Below are 12,706 nucleotides of genomic sequence, written 5' to 3' on the forward strand. Positions count from 1 at the left end.
GAGAGAGAGGGGAGAGAGAGAGAGAGAGGAGAGGGAGAGGGAGAGGGAGAGAGGGAGAGAGGGAGAGAGGGAGAGAGGGAGAGAGGGAGAGAGAGAGGAGAGAGAGAGAGAGGGGAGAGAGAGAGAGAGAGGAGAGGGAGAGGGAGAGGGAGAGAGGGAGAGAGGGAGAGAGGGAGAGAGGGAGAGAGGGAGAGAGGAGAGAGAGAGAGAGAGAGAGAGAGAGAGAGAGAGAGAGAGAGAGAGAGAAAGGATATCCGTGGTGCCGGAGCAGCCAAATTCCGCCTCGCACACCCCTCCGCTCCGCCCCGCCCCCCACAAAGAGACGCAGCCCGAGCCGCCTGCACAGCGCGCTCCTCCCGGGACACCCGACCGACTCCCGCGCCATCTCTAATTGGCCGTCGGGGGAACGGAAGCCGAAGTAGAGTAGTGAACCCGGAAGTGGTTCACGGTAGGGGCCCGGGCGACTCTTTTGAATGGAATCGGGCTGATTCATCGCCGGTTCGCGGAGCCAGAGCCGGCCGAGTCTGAACTGTTGCTGCCGCCGCGTCACCGCAAAGGCTAGACAAGGGTCCAGACCGCGACCTCCCACATCGTCCGCCTTCAGGTGAGGCTGAGAAGTCAGGCCCGGCACGTCCGGGGAGGCAGCCGCTCTAGGCCGCCGTCAGCCCCGTGCTTTCCTGAGTCACGCCGCCCAGCCAAGTTGCTACCAGAGGCCAGGGCCCTGAGGGAGGATCTCAGGCTCCCTCATACTCTTCGCCAGCCTCTCGGAGTCTCTGGCAGGGTCTGGTCTGCATTTAGTCTCCTTCCTGCAACCGTTTCTGCTTTGCCGAATTCACCATAGCTTTCAACCTCTTCTTCCTATACAGATAAAACCTTGTTTATGACCTCTTTGTGCTGTGTCGATAGTTGCTCCTGCTTTGAAAAACTTAAAAGCAGTCAGGGTAGCAAGGGAGAGAGGATAAAACTTTGCTTTATCACTTGTCCCTTCTGTAAACTTTGACCCTTTCCTTTTGCATGTTAGGTTTTAAATTCCCTACAAACCCCAGAAACCCTCGGAGACGTAATGTCTTCAAAATAAAGTTATTCTTATTGTGCCTGTAACCTATGTTTTAATGTCACCCTTATTGCATAGTGGTTGGTGAGTTGATTACATTTACTGCTTTCGGTAATCAGTTGTATGTTACTTCTTGGAACTTAATTTTCTTGGAAACTCAGCTCAGTGTCTGTCAAAAGAATATGTAGAATTTTCGAAAGTCTACATACAAATCCAATGACTGACTGAAAATTTCTAGAAATCAAAATAATCAAACATTAATGCTTGAAAAATTAGCTCAGAAAATTATGGTTTTAGTGTGAAAATGATTTTTGCTTTTTCTGTTTACAAAAGTATGTTCTTAATGATGCTGATTTAATGCGAATAAAGCCAACATTGATAATGTTGAAATAAAAAACTGATCACAGTTTCAGGGGAGATAATTAACATTGTGGTGGCCCTTGACGTAAGGCAACCAAGTAGTTCATTAAAAGTTTACGTTTTAAACAAATCCCATGGGTTATTGTGCATGTATAGAGATTAAGATATATAGTGATCTAGAATTAACTACAATTGTGTTTAGTGAAGTGATATTTATTGGAAAGCCTAACTATTGTCTTGAATTTATCCCAGAACAAAATTAAATCTTGCCAAGAGAAGAAAGTTTTCAGTCTTCAGTCTTCTTTTCCCTCCAAGGTGTTGTAAATACTACATTGCCATTCTAATTGAAAAACTGGATTTTTTTTTTTTATGAACCTCTGACATGGGTTCATCCCATTTTTATTGCTTAATATCTGTGTTCGGAACCACTGAAAATCAGTAACAAGAAGCAATTGTGCTTTTTTAAGAATGTTCTTTTCATAAGTCCTTGTTCACCTGTGAAAGCCTTACCTGAGTACTCAATGTGAATTCTTGCTCATGAACTTCTCATATACCTTTGTTGCACTCATTTGACATTTTTAATTTTTTTTTTTTTTTTTTTTTTTTTGCAACCATGAATTGAACCCAGGGGCACTTAACTTCTGAGTCACATCCCTAGCCCTTTTTTGTATTTTATTTAGAGATAGCATCTTACTGAGTTTCTTAGGGCCTCCCTAAGTTGCTGAGGATGGCTTCTCCTGCCTCTGCCTCCCAAGCCACTGGTATTTCAGGCTTGTGCTACCTGATTGGGCTCATTTGACATTTTATATTTCAACATAAGCCACTAAATTTCTTGGGTGCACAAGCTAGTACTCAATAAATGTTTTACTTGAATGCTGTAATTAGACACTTAGATATTTTAATTCTATCCTGATTCTTCTAAACTGGGGAATAATCTTGCTTTCCAAATCCTATTTATATAATTAAGTTTAATGTTAACTCTTTCTAATTTTTCTATTCAAAAATGTCGAGTGAGAAAAAGTTCGTAATTACTTTTTACAAATCAGAACAGAGGAATTAGAAATACAGTGAGATCATAAATATGGGGTAGTTTGAAAAGGATTTAGCATTATTCAGGATAAGTAATAGTATTTAACTGCAGAATGGATTGGGGAGTGAAAAATGAACAATGAATTAGGAAACAGTGATAAGCCTGAATAGGTAAGGATATCATGATTTTGTATTATACACTTTTGAGATACTAATATCCCTGGTTAAAAAATTAAAAAGTTAAAAAATCCAAATTAATGTAATTTTAAAGCATCTGCTTTTTAGAGTTTTCCATGATTCCATTAATTATCTATAAATATTTAAATAATTTATTTTAAGTCTAGTGTGTACATGATCAAACAATATTAAGTTCTATTAGATATTAACTTGAGAGATTAAGAAAAAGTGAGGAGTCATCAACATTTGAAAGTAGTAGTATTTATTTTTGCCAATTAGGAGTCTAAACATAACTTTATATATGATGTTATATTAGGTATAAATACTTTTTACTATAGTCTTAATATTTTAAATAAAGTTCATCCTATTATGAGTGATCTTTTGAGTCTTTTTCTTTCTTTTTTTGGTGGTGCTGGGGATCAAACCCTAAGCCTCTTGTACCCAGGCACTCTATTACTGAGCTGTGTCCCCAGCCTAAGACCTCAGCTTTTGATAGGTGTAAAAATCTATACTTTTATATTGTTTTTATGTATACAAATTAAAAATGTTCTGTTTTAGGTTGTAGTGTAACACTTTGTGAATGTCTTTGCTAAATTCTGCAAAATGTAAGTTGTTGTTTCCAATATGATTAATTTAGTACTATGAAACATGCCTGGTGTTTTGAAACCCATTAATGGTAAACTTTGTGAGGAAGGTGGGTCTGCACTGGTACCTAAGCTTATTGCATACTGGTGGTGCTAATGATAGCAAGCTAATATTCACTGTGTACTTTTTTTTGTCAGAGATTTTGTTAAAAATTTTTCTAAGTCCATTGTCTTCTTTAATCTTCTAAACAACTCTACGAGATACTGTATTTATTTCCCTTTTGTAGATGAGAGAACTGGGGCTGAGAAAGATGAACAGAGCTGATAAGTATTATAGCCAGTATTTGAATCCTGGCATTCTTAATTGCAGAGTCATAGCTCCAGGGAAAATAGTCATTACCATTTCCCATTTGGATCCATTTGAGCTTTTTTAGTTTTTGCATTTTTAGGTCATTTTACAAAAATGCAGAAAGCAAAATAAGGGGATAGTGAAAAACAATTATATTAGAAATGTTAATAAAATTACACACAGCAAATACAAATGTTTATTCTGGGTTTTATTTTTGTTTTTGTTTTTTGGTACCTAGGATTGAACTCGGGGGTACTCGACCACTGAGCCACATCCCCAGCCCTTTTTTGTACTTTACTTAGAGACAGGGACTCATTGAGTTGCTTAGTGCCTTGCCATTGCTGAGGTTGGCTTTGAACTCAGGATCCTCCTGTCTCAGCCTCCCGAGCCACTGGGATTTCAGGTGTGTGCTACCACGCCTGGCTATTTTCCTGATTTTGAAGGTATATGTACATTCGAAGGCAACATTCTTTGAATGTAATTAACTGCTCATCAGTCATTATGTATAAAACCTGGAACATAGCTGTCTGGTAAAGATCAGTTCTGTGTTCAAATACATCTCTAGTGTTTACAGTAACTGCTCAGTGCTAGTGTGATTGCCTAGCATGTGATTGCCTTGCATGTGTATGCCCTGGTTTAATCCTCAACACTACCAAAAAAACCCCACAAAAGTTCATATACATCTCTGGTAGTCCTTAGCTTATTAATTCTGGTTTTTCTTCTTACACTTGCTTTACTTTGTGTGTGTGCTAGGGTGTGGGGTATGAAATATACATCACATAAAATTTACCATGTTAATTATTTTTTGTACAGTTTGGTGGCATTAAGTGTGTTTGCATTGTTGAATTGCCACCATCCATAACCACCATCATCACTACTATCCATCTCTAGAGCTTTTTTATTTTTCCAGTTATAATACATTGACAACTCATAAGGTTGTTCAGTAGAGAATAGCCATCATCTTTGCTCTGTAATTGCAACATTTTTATTTTTAGATTTATAAACACCAGTTAGAATTAGTCCAGTGACTTTTTTTCTACATTATTTCTTTCTTATTTATTCACCTTTGTGTACACTTTAGCGTTTGTCCATGCATAAACTGGCAGCATGATAAAAGATTACAGAATACATTACCTATCTTTTTAGCAAAACAGGGGCTTACTGCAAAATAGTATGCTGTGAACTCCTTGTTGGATGACTGACTATATAAGACTGTTATTTTTTTCTTTTATGGTCTTAGAAATCTATTTTTGAGGGGAAATTCACATAAGATTAACTATTTTAAAGTGAGTAGTTTAGTATCATTTAGTTCATTCACCATGTTGTACAATTACAACCTCAATTTAGTTTCAGAACACTTCTATCCTTCCTGATAAAATTCTGTATCCATTAAGTAGTTTTTCCATTTTCCTTTTTTCTCTTAAAATCACCATTCTGTGTTTTTTCTCTGTGGATTTATTGAATATTTTATGTAAGTGGGATCACATGATAAGTGACCTTTTATGCCTGTCTTTTTACACACAGCAGAATGTTGAACTTCCACCAAGTTGTAACATGTATTGATTGGTACTTCATTCCTTTCTATAGTGGAATAATATTCCATATATTCTATTGTATGTATGTAGTAGAATTTGCTTTCCATTGGTCCTTTGGTGCACATTTGGATTATAAGCATTTTTTTTCCCTTCTGTGGTGGGAACCTAACCAAAGATCTTGAGCATGCCAGTAAGTACTATACTTCTGACTTTACATCCCCAGCCCTGTTTCCACCTTTTGGCTATTTAGAATAGTATTGCTATAAACATGCATGTACCTGTACTTGTTTTAAGGACCTATTTTCAGTTCTTTGGGGTATATATTCCTAGGAGTGGAATTGGTCTGTCATATGATAACTCTGTGTTTTAACTTTTGAAAGAACTCTCAAATTGTTCCAGCACTTTTTTGGTTCTTAAGTTTGAGAAAATTTATCTAGGATATTGCCTTCTTAAGATGCATGCCGTTTGAGCTTTACATCCTTGATTCTCGATTGAGAGTGATTTGGTAATATTTGGATACTTTTTTTTTTTTTTAATGGTATTTGGGATTGAACCCATGGCACTTTACTGCTGAACTATATCCCTGGACCTTTCTATTTTTAATTTTGAGACAGATTTTTGCTAACTTGTCCAGGCTGGCTTTAAATTTACAGTCCTCCTGCCTCAGCCTCCGTGTCTCTGGGATTATAGGCTGTGCCTTCATGTTTGGTTTTTTGGAGATATTTTTGATTATCATGACTGTGTGGTCACTACTGTCATATAGTGTGTAGAGAGCCAATGATGCTACAACCATCCCGTAATTGTGCAAGACAGTTCTCAACAACAAAGAAGTACTGGAATGTCAGTACTTCTGCTTTTTCTTCTTACACTTGCTTTACTTTGTGTGTGTGCTAGGGTGTGGGGTATGAAATATACACCACATAAAATTTAACATGTTAATTATTTTTTGTATAATTTGGTGGCATTAAGTGTGTTTGCATTGTTGAATTGCCACCATCCATAACCACCATCATCACTACCATCCATTTTATTTTATTTTTTTAAATATTTACTTTGTAAGTGTAGATGGACACAACACAATGCCTTTATTTTTATGTGGTGCTGAGGAACGAACCCGGGTCCTGCCCTTGCTAGGTGAGCGCTCTACCGCTGAGCCACAATCCCAGTCCCACCATCCATTTTATTGTCATTAGTGGAAACTTGAGTGCTTTTAACCTGTTTCTTTGCCTTCAGTTTGTGTTTCTTTAATAATTATGAACCTTTTTCTCTGTTAATTCTCTTCCCATTGCCATTATGGGTGGAAAATGAAAAATTTTAAATTCTCAGCTATGTTCAGTGAAACCTAAAAGATTACAAAATGGTGTCTTTAGTCTTACATCTTTTTAAAAAAGATGAATCAATGGTTTGGGCAAGCAGAACTGAAGGATGATTCAGTGCTATAATTTGTTTCACTGTTGCCTTATTTTATATAGTTCTTACTATTTCATTTTCTCTTTATTTTAAACTTTTTGGGCATGGTCATGAATAATTAAGAAATAGTGAATGAATTCCAAGAATGCTGAATAGCAAATTTTCAAAGTATAAGAAAAATGACATCACTAAGTTCCCATAATACATCATAGATTTGTAGTGTGTAATTAACATGTTAATTGCATGATCGAATTAATTTTGTTCTGTTTAAAAATATAAATTTTGTTCTTTGAAAGACCGCCAGAAAGACTAAAAGCCATAAAATGTCAGTTCCTAAAGTTAATACACAAAAATGGAATATACAAACAATTTGGATGCAGGGTTAATCACTGTGCTCTGTAGCTGCTTGGGATAATGAATCATTCCGTGCTCTCAGGAAGTGATGATTAAACAATTTTAGGGCTGGGGATATAACTTAATGTTGAATGCTTGCTCAGCATGCATGAGGCCCTGGATTCTGTGCCTAGCACAAGGGGAATAAATTATTTTCATTTAATTTTTAGGAATTTTGCTTCTTTAAAAGATTTTGGTATAAAAATATCCTCCTTAATTCTCAAAATAATTGTATCTTCTTTTCTTTTTTTAGGAGAGAAAGAAAATAAATACTTGGGAAAAATTATACCTGCCAGAATTAGCAAGAGTTTGAATTAAGAAGAAATTTGTCAAACCCAAGAAATTATAGCTTAACACCTTAAGAGTTATAGTTACTGAACAGGTGAGGTTTAAGAATGTATTTTACTTTTAAGTATTGCAGGATATGATAAATACTATGAAAATGTGTTATTTTTACCTGACATTAAATTATGACTATGTGATAGATAATCAGATTTTAAAAAGTAGGATTATTTGAAATATTGATCAATATGTTTCATTTCCAGATGTTCATATTTTTATTAAATATGGTCATCCTCCCTTAAATGTTTTAATATGCTGATTTTTTTTCTTGTTTGTTGAGACATCTAATTTTTCTCAAAACACAAATTTGACCTGCCAGATTTTCTTTCCCTCTGCTCCCCGCATGGCTCATTTCTATTCATAGCATCTGGAGTCTGTGTAAAGTCTTCAGAAACAACATAGGAGGAATAGACAAACTGAACACACCTGGGAATCAACTTTGGCCTATATTGAATATATTTATTCTGAAGTTCGTTGTATTTTTCTTTCCAGTGGTTCTTTAATTTTATAAACTTGAAATAATCCAAAAGAATTTCCTTCTTCTTTGGTATTATATTCTAGATAAAATGTTTTTCATATTTTAAAATATGCAGAATTTTTTTTTCTTGTCTGCAGGTTTTCAAAAGTGCTACACATTGCTGTGTATGGTGGCACATTCCTGTAATGTCAGCTACTCTGGAGCCTGAGACAGGAGGATCCCAAGTTCAAGCCCAGCTTGGGCAACTTAGTGAGACCCTGTCTCAAAGTAAAATTTTATAAAAAGGGCTGGAGCTGTTGCTGAGTGTTTGCCTACACCTGTGACGATGCCCTGGGTTCAATCCATAGTACTATACACACACAAACACAAAAGTGCTATGAATTGAATGCTATATTTGAATTGAGGAATTTTAATGAGCATTTAATGGAGATTTTATTGGTAAATGTTATTGGGGGGACAAATTAAAGTTATAAAGAGGAAATTTTGTCTCGACTATGAAGTTTTCTTGACCTTTCATTTTTGAAAATGAATTTATCTGTTCTGAATCTCACAAACATGCTCAATGGAACAAGCCAGACACAAAAGTATATATGATTCCAGTTATGTGAAATTAAAAACAAGAGAACTAGGGACGGGGGTTTTGGCTCAGTGGTAGAGCACTTGCTTCGAATGTGTGAGGCACTGGGTTCTATCCTCAGCATCACATATAAATAAACAAATAAAAGTATTGTGTCCATCTACAACTTTAAAAAATATTGAAAAAACAAAACTGGAAGGGGGCTTGAGAAACATTTCTGAAGTTTAGTAATGTTCTGTTTCTTTATCTAGATAATAGTTACGTGAGTGTATATGTTTTGTGAAGAGTCCAGGGTTGTACCATTTGTGAACCTTTCTATGTGTGGAATTTATGAACAAAGTTTGCAATATTATCATTGTTAAATTAGCAAAATTAAAATGTTATTATTCAACAGACATGATTAGGTGGAAATATAAAGATCATAAGTACATTATTGAGTTTTAGTTTATATGGTAGTTCCAACTAATAGAACATGGAAAAATGGCTAATCCCTTAGCGCTTAATTTGAAGTATAATTTATGGTAAAACCATTTTATAAAGTAAACACTTAGGAAGAAAAGGAATTTTAAAGCATTATAGCAGTTTTCAAGCAGAAAAATTCTTTATTTTCTTTTTCTTTTTTTTTTTTAATTTAGAGAAAGGGTCTTGCTAAGTTGCTTGGGACTTTGCTAAGTTGCTGAGGCTGGCTTTGAACTCACAATCCTCCTGTCTCGGCCTACTAGCTGCTCAGATTAGAGGTGTGCACCACTGTGCCCAGCTCCAAGGCCTTTTAAAAAATAATTTGAAAAAAGAAGATGTATAAATGATGGAAATTAGTTACTGTAATAAAATGTTACTTAGGTCAAGTTTATGCAGATATACCATAGCTATTAAATAACTATGAAAAATCAGTAGTAAATCTTTTTTTTAATATCTATTTTTTAGTTTTAGGTGGACACAATATCTTTATTTTATTTTATTTTTTATGTGGTGCTGAGGATCAAACCCAGTGCCTCACACATGCCAGGTGAGCGCACTACCACTTGAGCTACATCCCGAGCCCCAGCAGTAAATCTTGATTCAGCAGTGTAGCTATCAGTAAAATTATTTTCTTCCAAAGGTGTTTTTCTTAGAGTTTTCAAAAAGACTCTACAACCAAAAAAATAATTAAATAAAAAAAAAATAATAATTATGACTTCTATTTGTATATTCGACATTGGATAACACTTGCAGTTTCTTTATTTCTTCTGTTAATTTCTCAAGTTTATCTTCTGTATTCTAAACATTGGAAATAAGTCAGATTGATATTTCAAAATTAATCTTCTTTGTATCAATTAACTTTGAATTCAGCAGCTGGATTTCCTTAGTGAAAAAGATGTACATCACTACAACATTTGAAATAACAGAAAATATCTATTTAGGTTCTAGAACACTATCTTAATGCACTTAATGTTTACTCTTTAGTATTTCTTTTAGTATAATGAGTTCATTTTAAAAAGCCTTTGATGCTAATTCAGAGATCCATAATCTGCTCACAATGTCTTTCACATGTAGTTTTGATGATAACTGACAAGCTGTAAGTTAATTAGCACAGAACTTACTAATGAGGATGTTAAAATTTAATTTAAAAGTGAGGATTTTTATTTGTACACTCTGGACAAATTGAAGGAAATTCAATCATACATATGATAAGCATTTCAGGCACTTTTTCCTCCTTCGGGTACTTTATTAGATAACAATAAGAAAATATAATTAACTTAATGATAGCAAAGTTTTGAAAGTATGCTAAGATTGCTTGTCTTTAAAACTGGGGATAACCCAAAACCAAAGCAGTGAAATAAGGTCTGTTAATTAGCATGGAAGACAGCTTCTTGAATTAATATGTGGTGTTAATTAACAGGAAGTCTGATGTTGTGTTGTAATTACCACCAATATTTTTGACATACTGAGTGACTGAAGGTGAATTATATAGATAGCAATTGAGCAAACACTTTTGTGCTTAGAAACGTTTTCCTTTGTTTCTATTTTCTAGAAATATGGACAGACTTCTTAGACTTGGAGGAGGTATGCCTGGACTGGGCCAGGTTAGTATACAGAATGAGTATTTCTTTGTGTGTAAACTATAAGCTTTTCTGTAGTTATTCAAAGGGAAAGAAACTACTTCAAAGAAAATCACTCAAGAGGTAACTTAATGGTAAGATCACCTTATTAGTGGCTGCTGTATTGCAACACTGTAACAAGTGGGAAATTTTTTGACTCATTTAATGTAATTTTCTCCTGGCAATAAGAATTTTCTCTGTTTTGTTTAAAATTTTGGGATATGTGAGATTATAAATTTGCCTTTTAGTAAAAAAGAACTCAAAACATCTTATTTCCAAATTTACATTGTAAACTTTAGATGTGACACATGAAAAAGTGAACATGGTATACTACCAGTACTAGACAATTGACCCATAGACTGTTTGTATGTAGAGTCTTAACACTGAAAAATTCCTGCTGTTCATTATTATACCTAGATGAATTGATGAGTAATATCTCTTTTTTCCTTTAAATTTCATATATATATGTATGTGTATGTGTGTGTGTATACACATATATATATGATTTCTTTTACATTTTCATTAAATAAGTTTTTATATGATCATCTATTTTGTTCCATACTATTAGGAAAATGGCCTGTAGATAGATTTCTATCTCAGGATATTCTGTCCTTAGTTAAAGAAGACTTTCCTAGTTTAAGTTCTGATTATCTTTCTGCTCTTCCATTTCCCTAATGTTAATTGACAGAAAAAATGATATGTATTGTTCCTTTTCTGAGACTTTTAAGTAATTATTGTTTTATGACCAAATGTTAGAAATGTTTATAACATAACTTTATAGTCCTTTTAGTTACCAACTTTCTCTCCTTTCTGTATCACTAATTGATGACTTTGTCTTCCTTCATTCCAAGTGAGGTATGTTTACTGTAAGAAACAATTTTATTTGAGACTTAATGAAATTTTCTGTTTTTGAATCACTTGTACAGAATCTTTGATTAGGTCTGTTCATCTTTCACCTTTAGAAAGACGAAATCTTTTTGTGAGTCTATATTCTGTGCTTGAACAGACTTTAGTTATATTGTTTACTTTTGTTAGTTTTAAATATTCCCCTCTCTCTCTCTCTCTCTCTCTCTCTCTCTCTCTTTCTCTCTTTTTTGCTGTCAACCAATTTCTTCATGAGTCTTCATTTTTGTAATCCATTCTTTGGCACTTAAAAATGTCAGTCATGAGCTGGAGTGGCATGTAGATACTGCAAATTTACCTTCAAATTATAGATAAAGATAATGCTTTTAGTAAAATTCTTAACAGAAGATGCAGCATATTTAAATAAACAAATAACTTTCCTTAAGTATTAGATGCAATAAATTATAAATCTATGCTGGAAAATCCTGGACATGAAGTAATGGCTACAGATTAAGTGATATTGTATCTGGATGACCATTGCAAATCTTTGTTATTAAATGGAAAATGAAATGGTTGTTCCATAATTTTTTATCAGTTCCTGATGATTTTAATTAGCCCTTATAATCCTTAGTTTGTATTCTTATTGAAACTTACAAAAATGTTGCTTAAGAACCTGTCATTTCATGTATGTATTTCATCTCCCCAATTAGATGACAAGCTCTCAAAAGAATAATTTGTGGAGTTCTTATATTTGTGGTATCTCCTTTATCAAAAATAGATAATCAATTTTTTCCCTAAAATTTGATTTTACTCTTGTAGGACTAACTTGACAAATACTTAGTTTTACTTCTGTAACATGAAATATTAAGTGTATTGTTTTTGAATAAACAAACGAAATATTAGGTGTATTGTTAATAAGTCAAAGATCTCTATTTTATTTTGGTGATGGTGATTGATCACAGGCTTCATAATGCTCTATCACAGACCCCCTGGCTCTTAAGAACTCAAAGATCTTTGAATTACTAATAGCTTTTTTTTTTTTTTCCATTAGGTAAAGTGTAACAAACAATTGTAGGAGAAAAAGAGACACAAGTTGCTCTAACTCAGTGGGCAATGTTATTGTCTTGCCATTTAAAGGAAAAGGTAAAACTGTCACACATAGGGACAAGTTGCCTGTCAGTCTCCCACACCTGTAATCCTAGCAAATTGGGAGGCTGAGGCAGGAGGATTACAAGTTAAGACCATCCTCAGCAACTTGGAGAGGCCTTAAGCAACTTAATGAGACCCTGTCTCAAAATAAAAAATAAAAAGGGTCAGGGATATAGTTCAGTGTTTAAGTGCCCCTGGGTTCAATCTCCAGTACCAAAAGATAATAGCAACAACAGCAAAAACATTAGAAACAAGTGAAGAGCTGGGGGTGTATGTAGCTCAGTGGTATGGCACTTGCTTAGCATGCACAGCACCCTAGGTTTAATCTCCAGTACCAGGAAAATAAAA

The 12,706-nt window shown here is 34.7% G+C and overlaps 1 protein-coding gene across 1 annotated transcript in view; it reads left to right on the forward strand.

The window, feature by feature from the left end:
* Positions 1–233: 233 nt before the first annotated feature.
* Positions 234–12,706, forward strand: part of PSMD14 (proteasome 26S subunit, non-ATPase 14) — a 115,591-nt gene continuing 103,118 nt past the window's right edge. Inside the window, exons 1-3 of the mRNA XM_081262222.1 lie at positions 234–604; positions 7,145–7,273; positions 10,300–10,351. Of these exons, the coding sequence (XP_081118348.1) occupies positions 10,304–10,351 (48 nt within the window). The 5' untranslated portion in view covers positions 234–604; positions 7,145–7,273; positions 10,300–10,303. The remainder of the gene's footprint in view (positions 605–7,144; positions 7,274–10,299; positions 10,352–12,706) is intronic.

Source organism: Spermophilus citellus, assembly GCF_964194105.1.
Source record: "Spermophilus citellus genome assembly, chromosome: 11".
Classification (NCBI taxonomy): domain Eukaryota; kingdom Metazoa; phylum Chordata; class Mammalia; order Rodentia; family Sciuridae; genus Spermophilus; species Spermophilus citellus.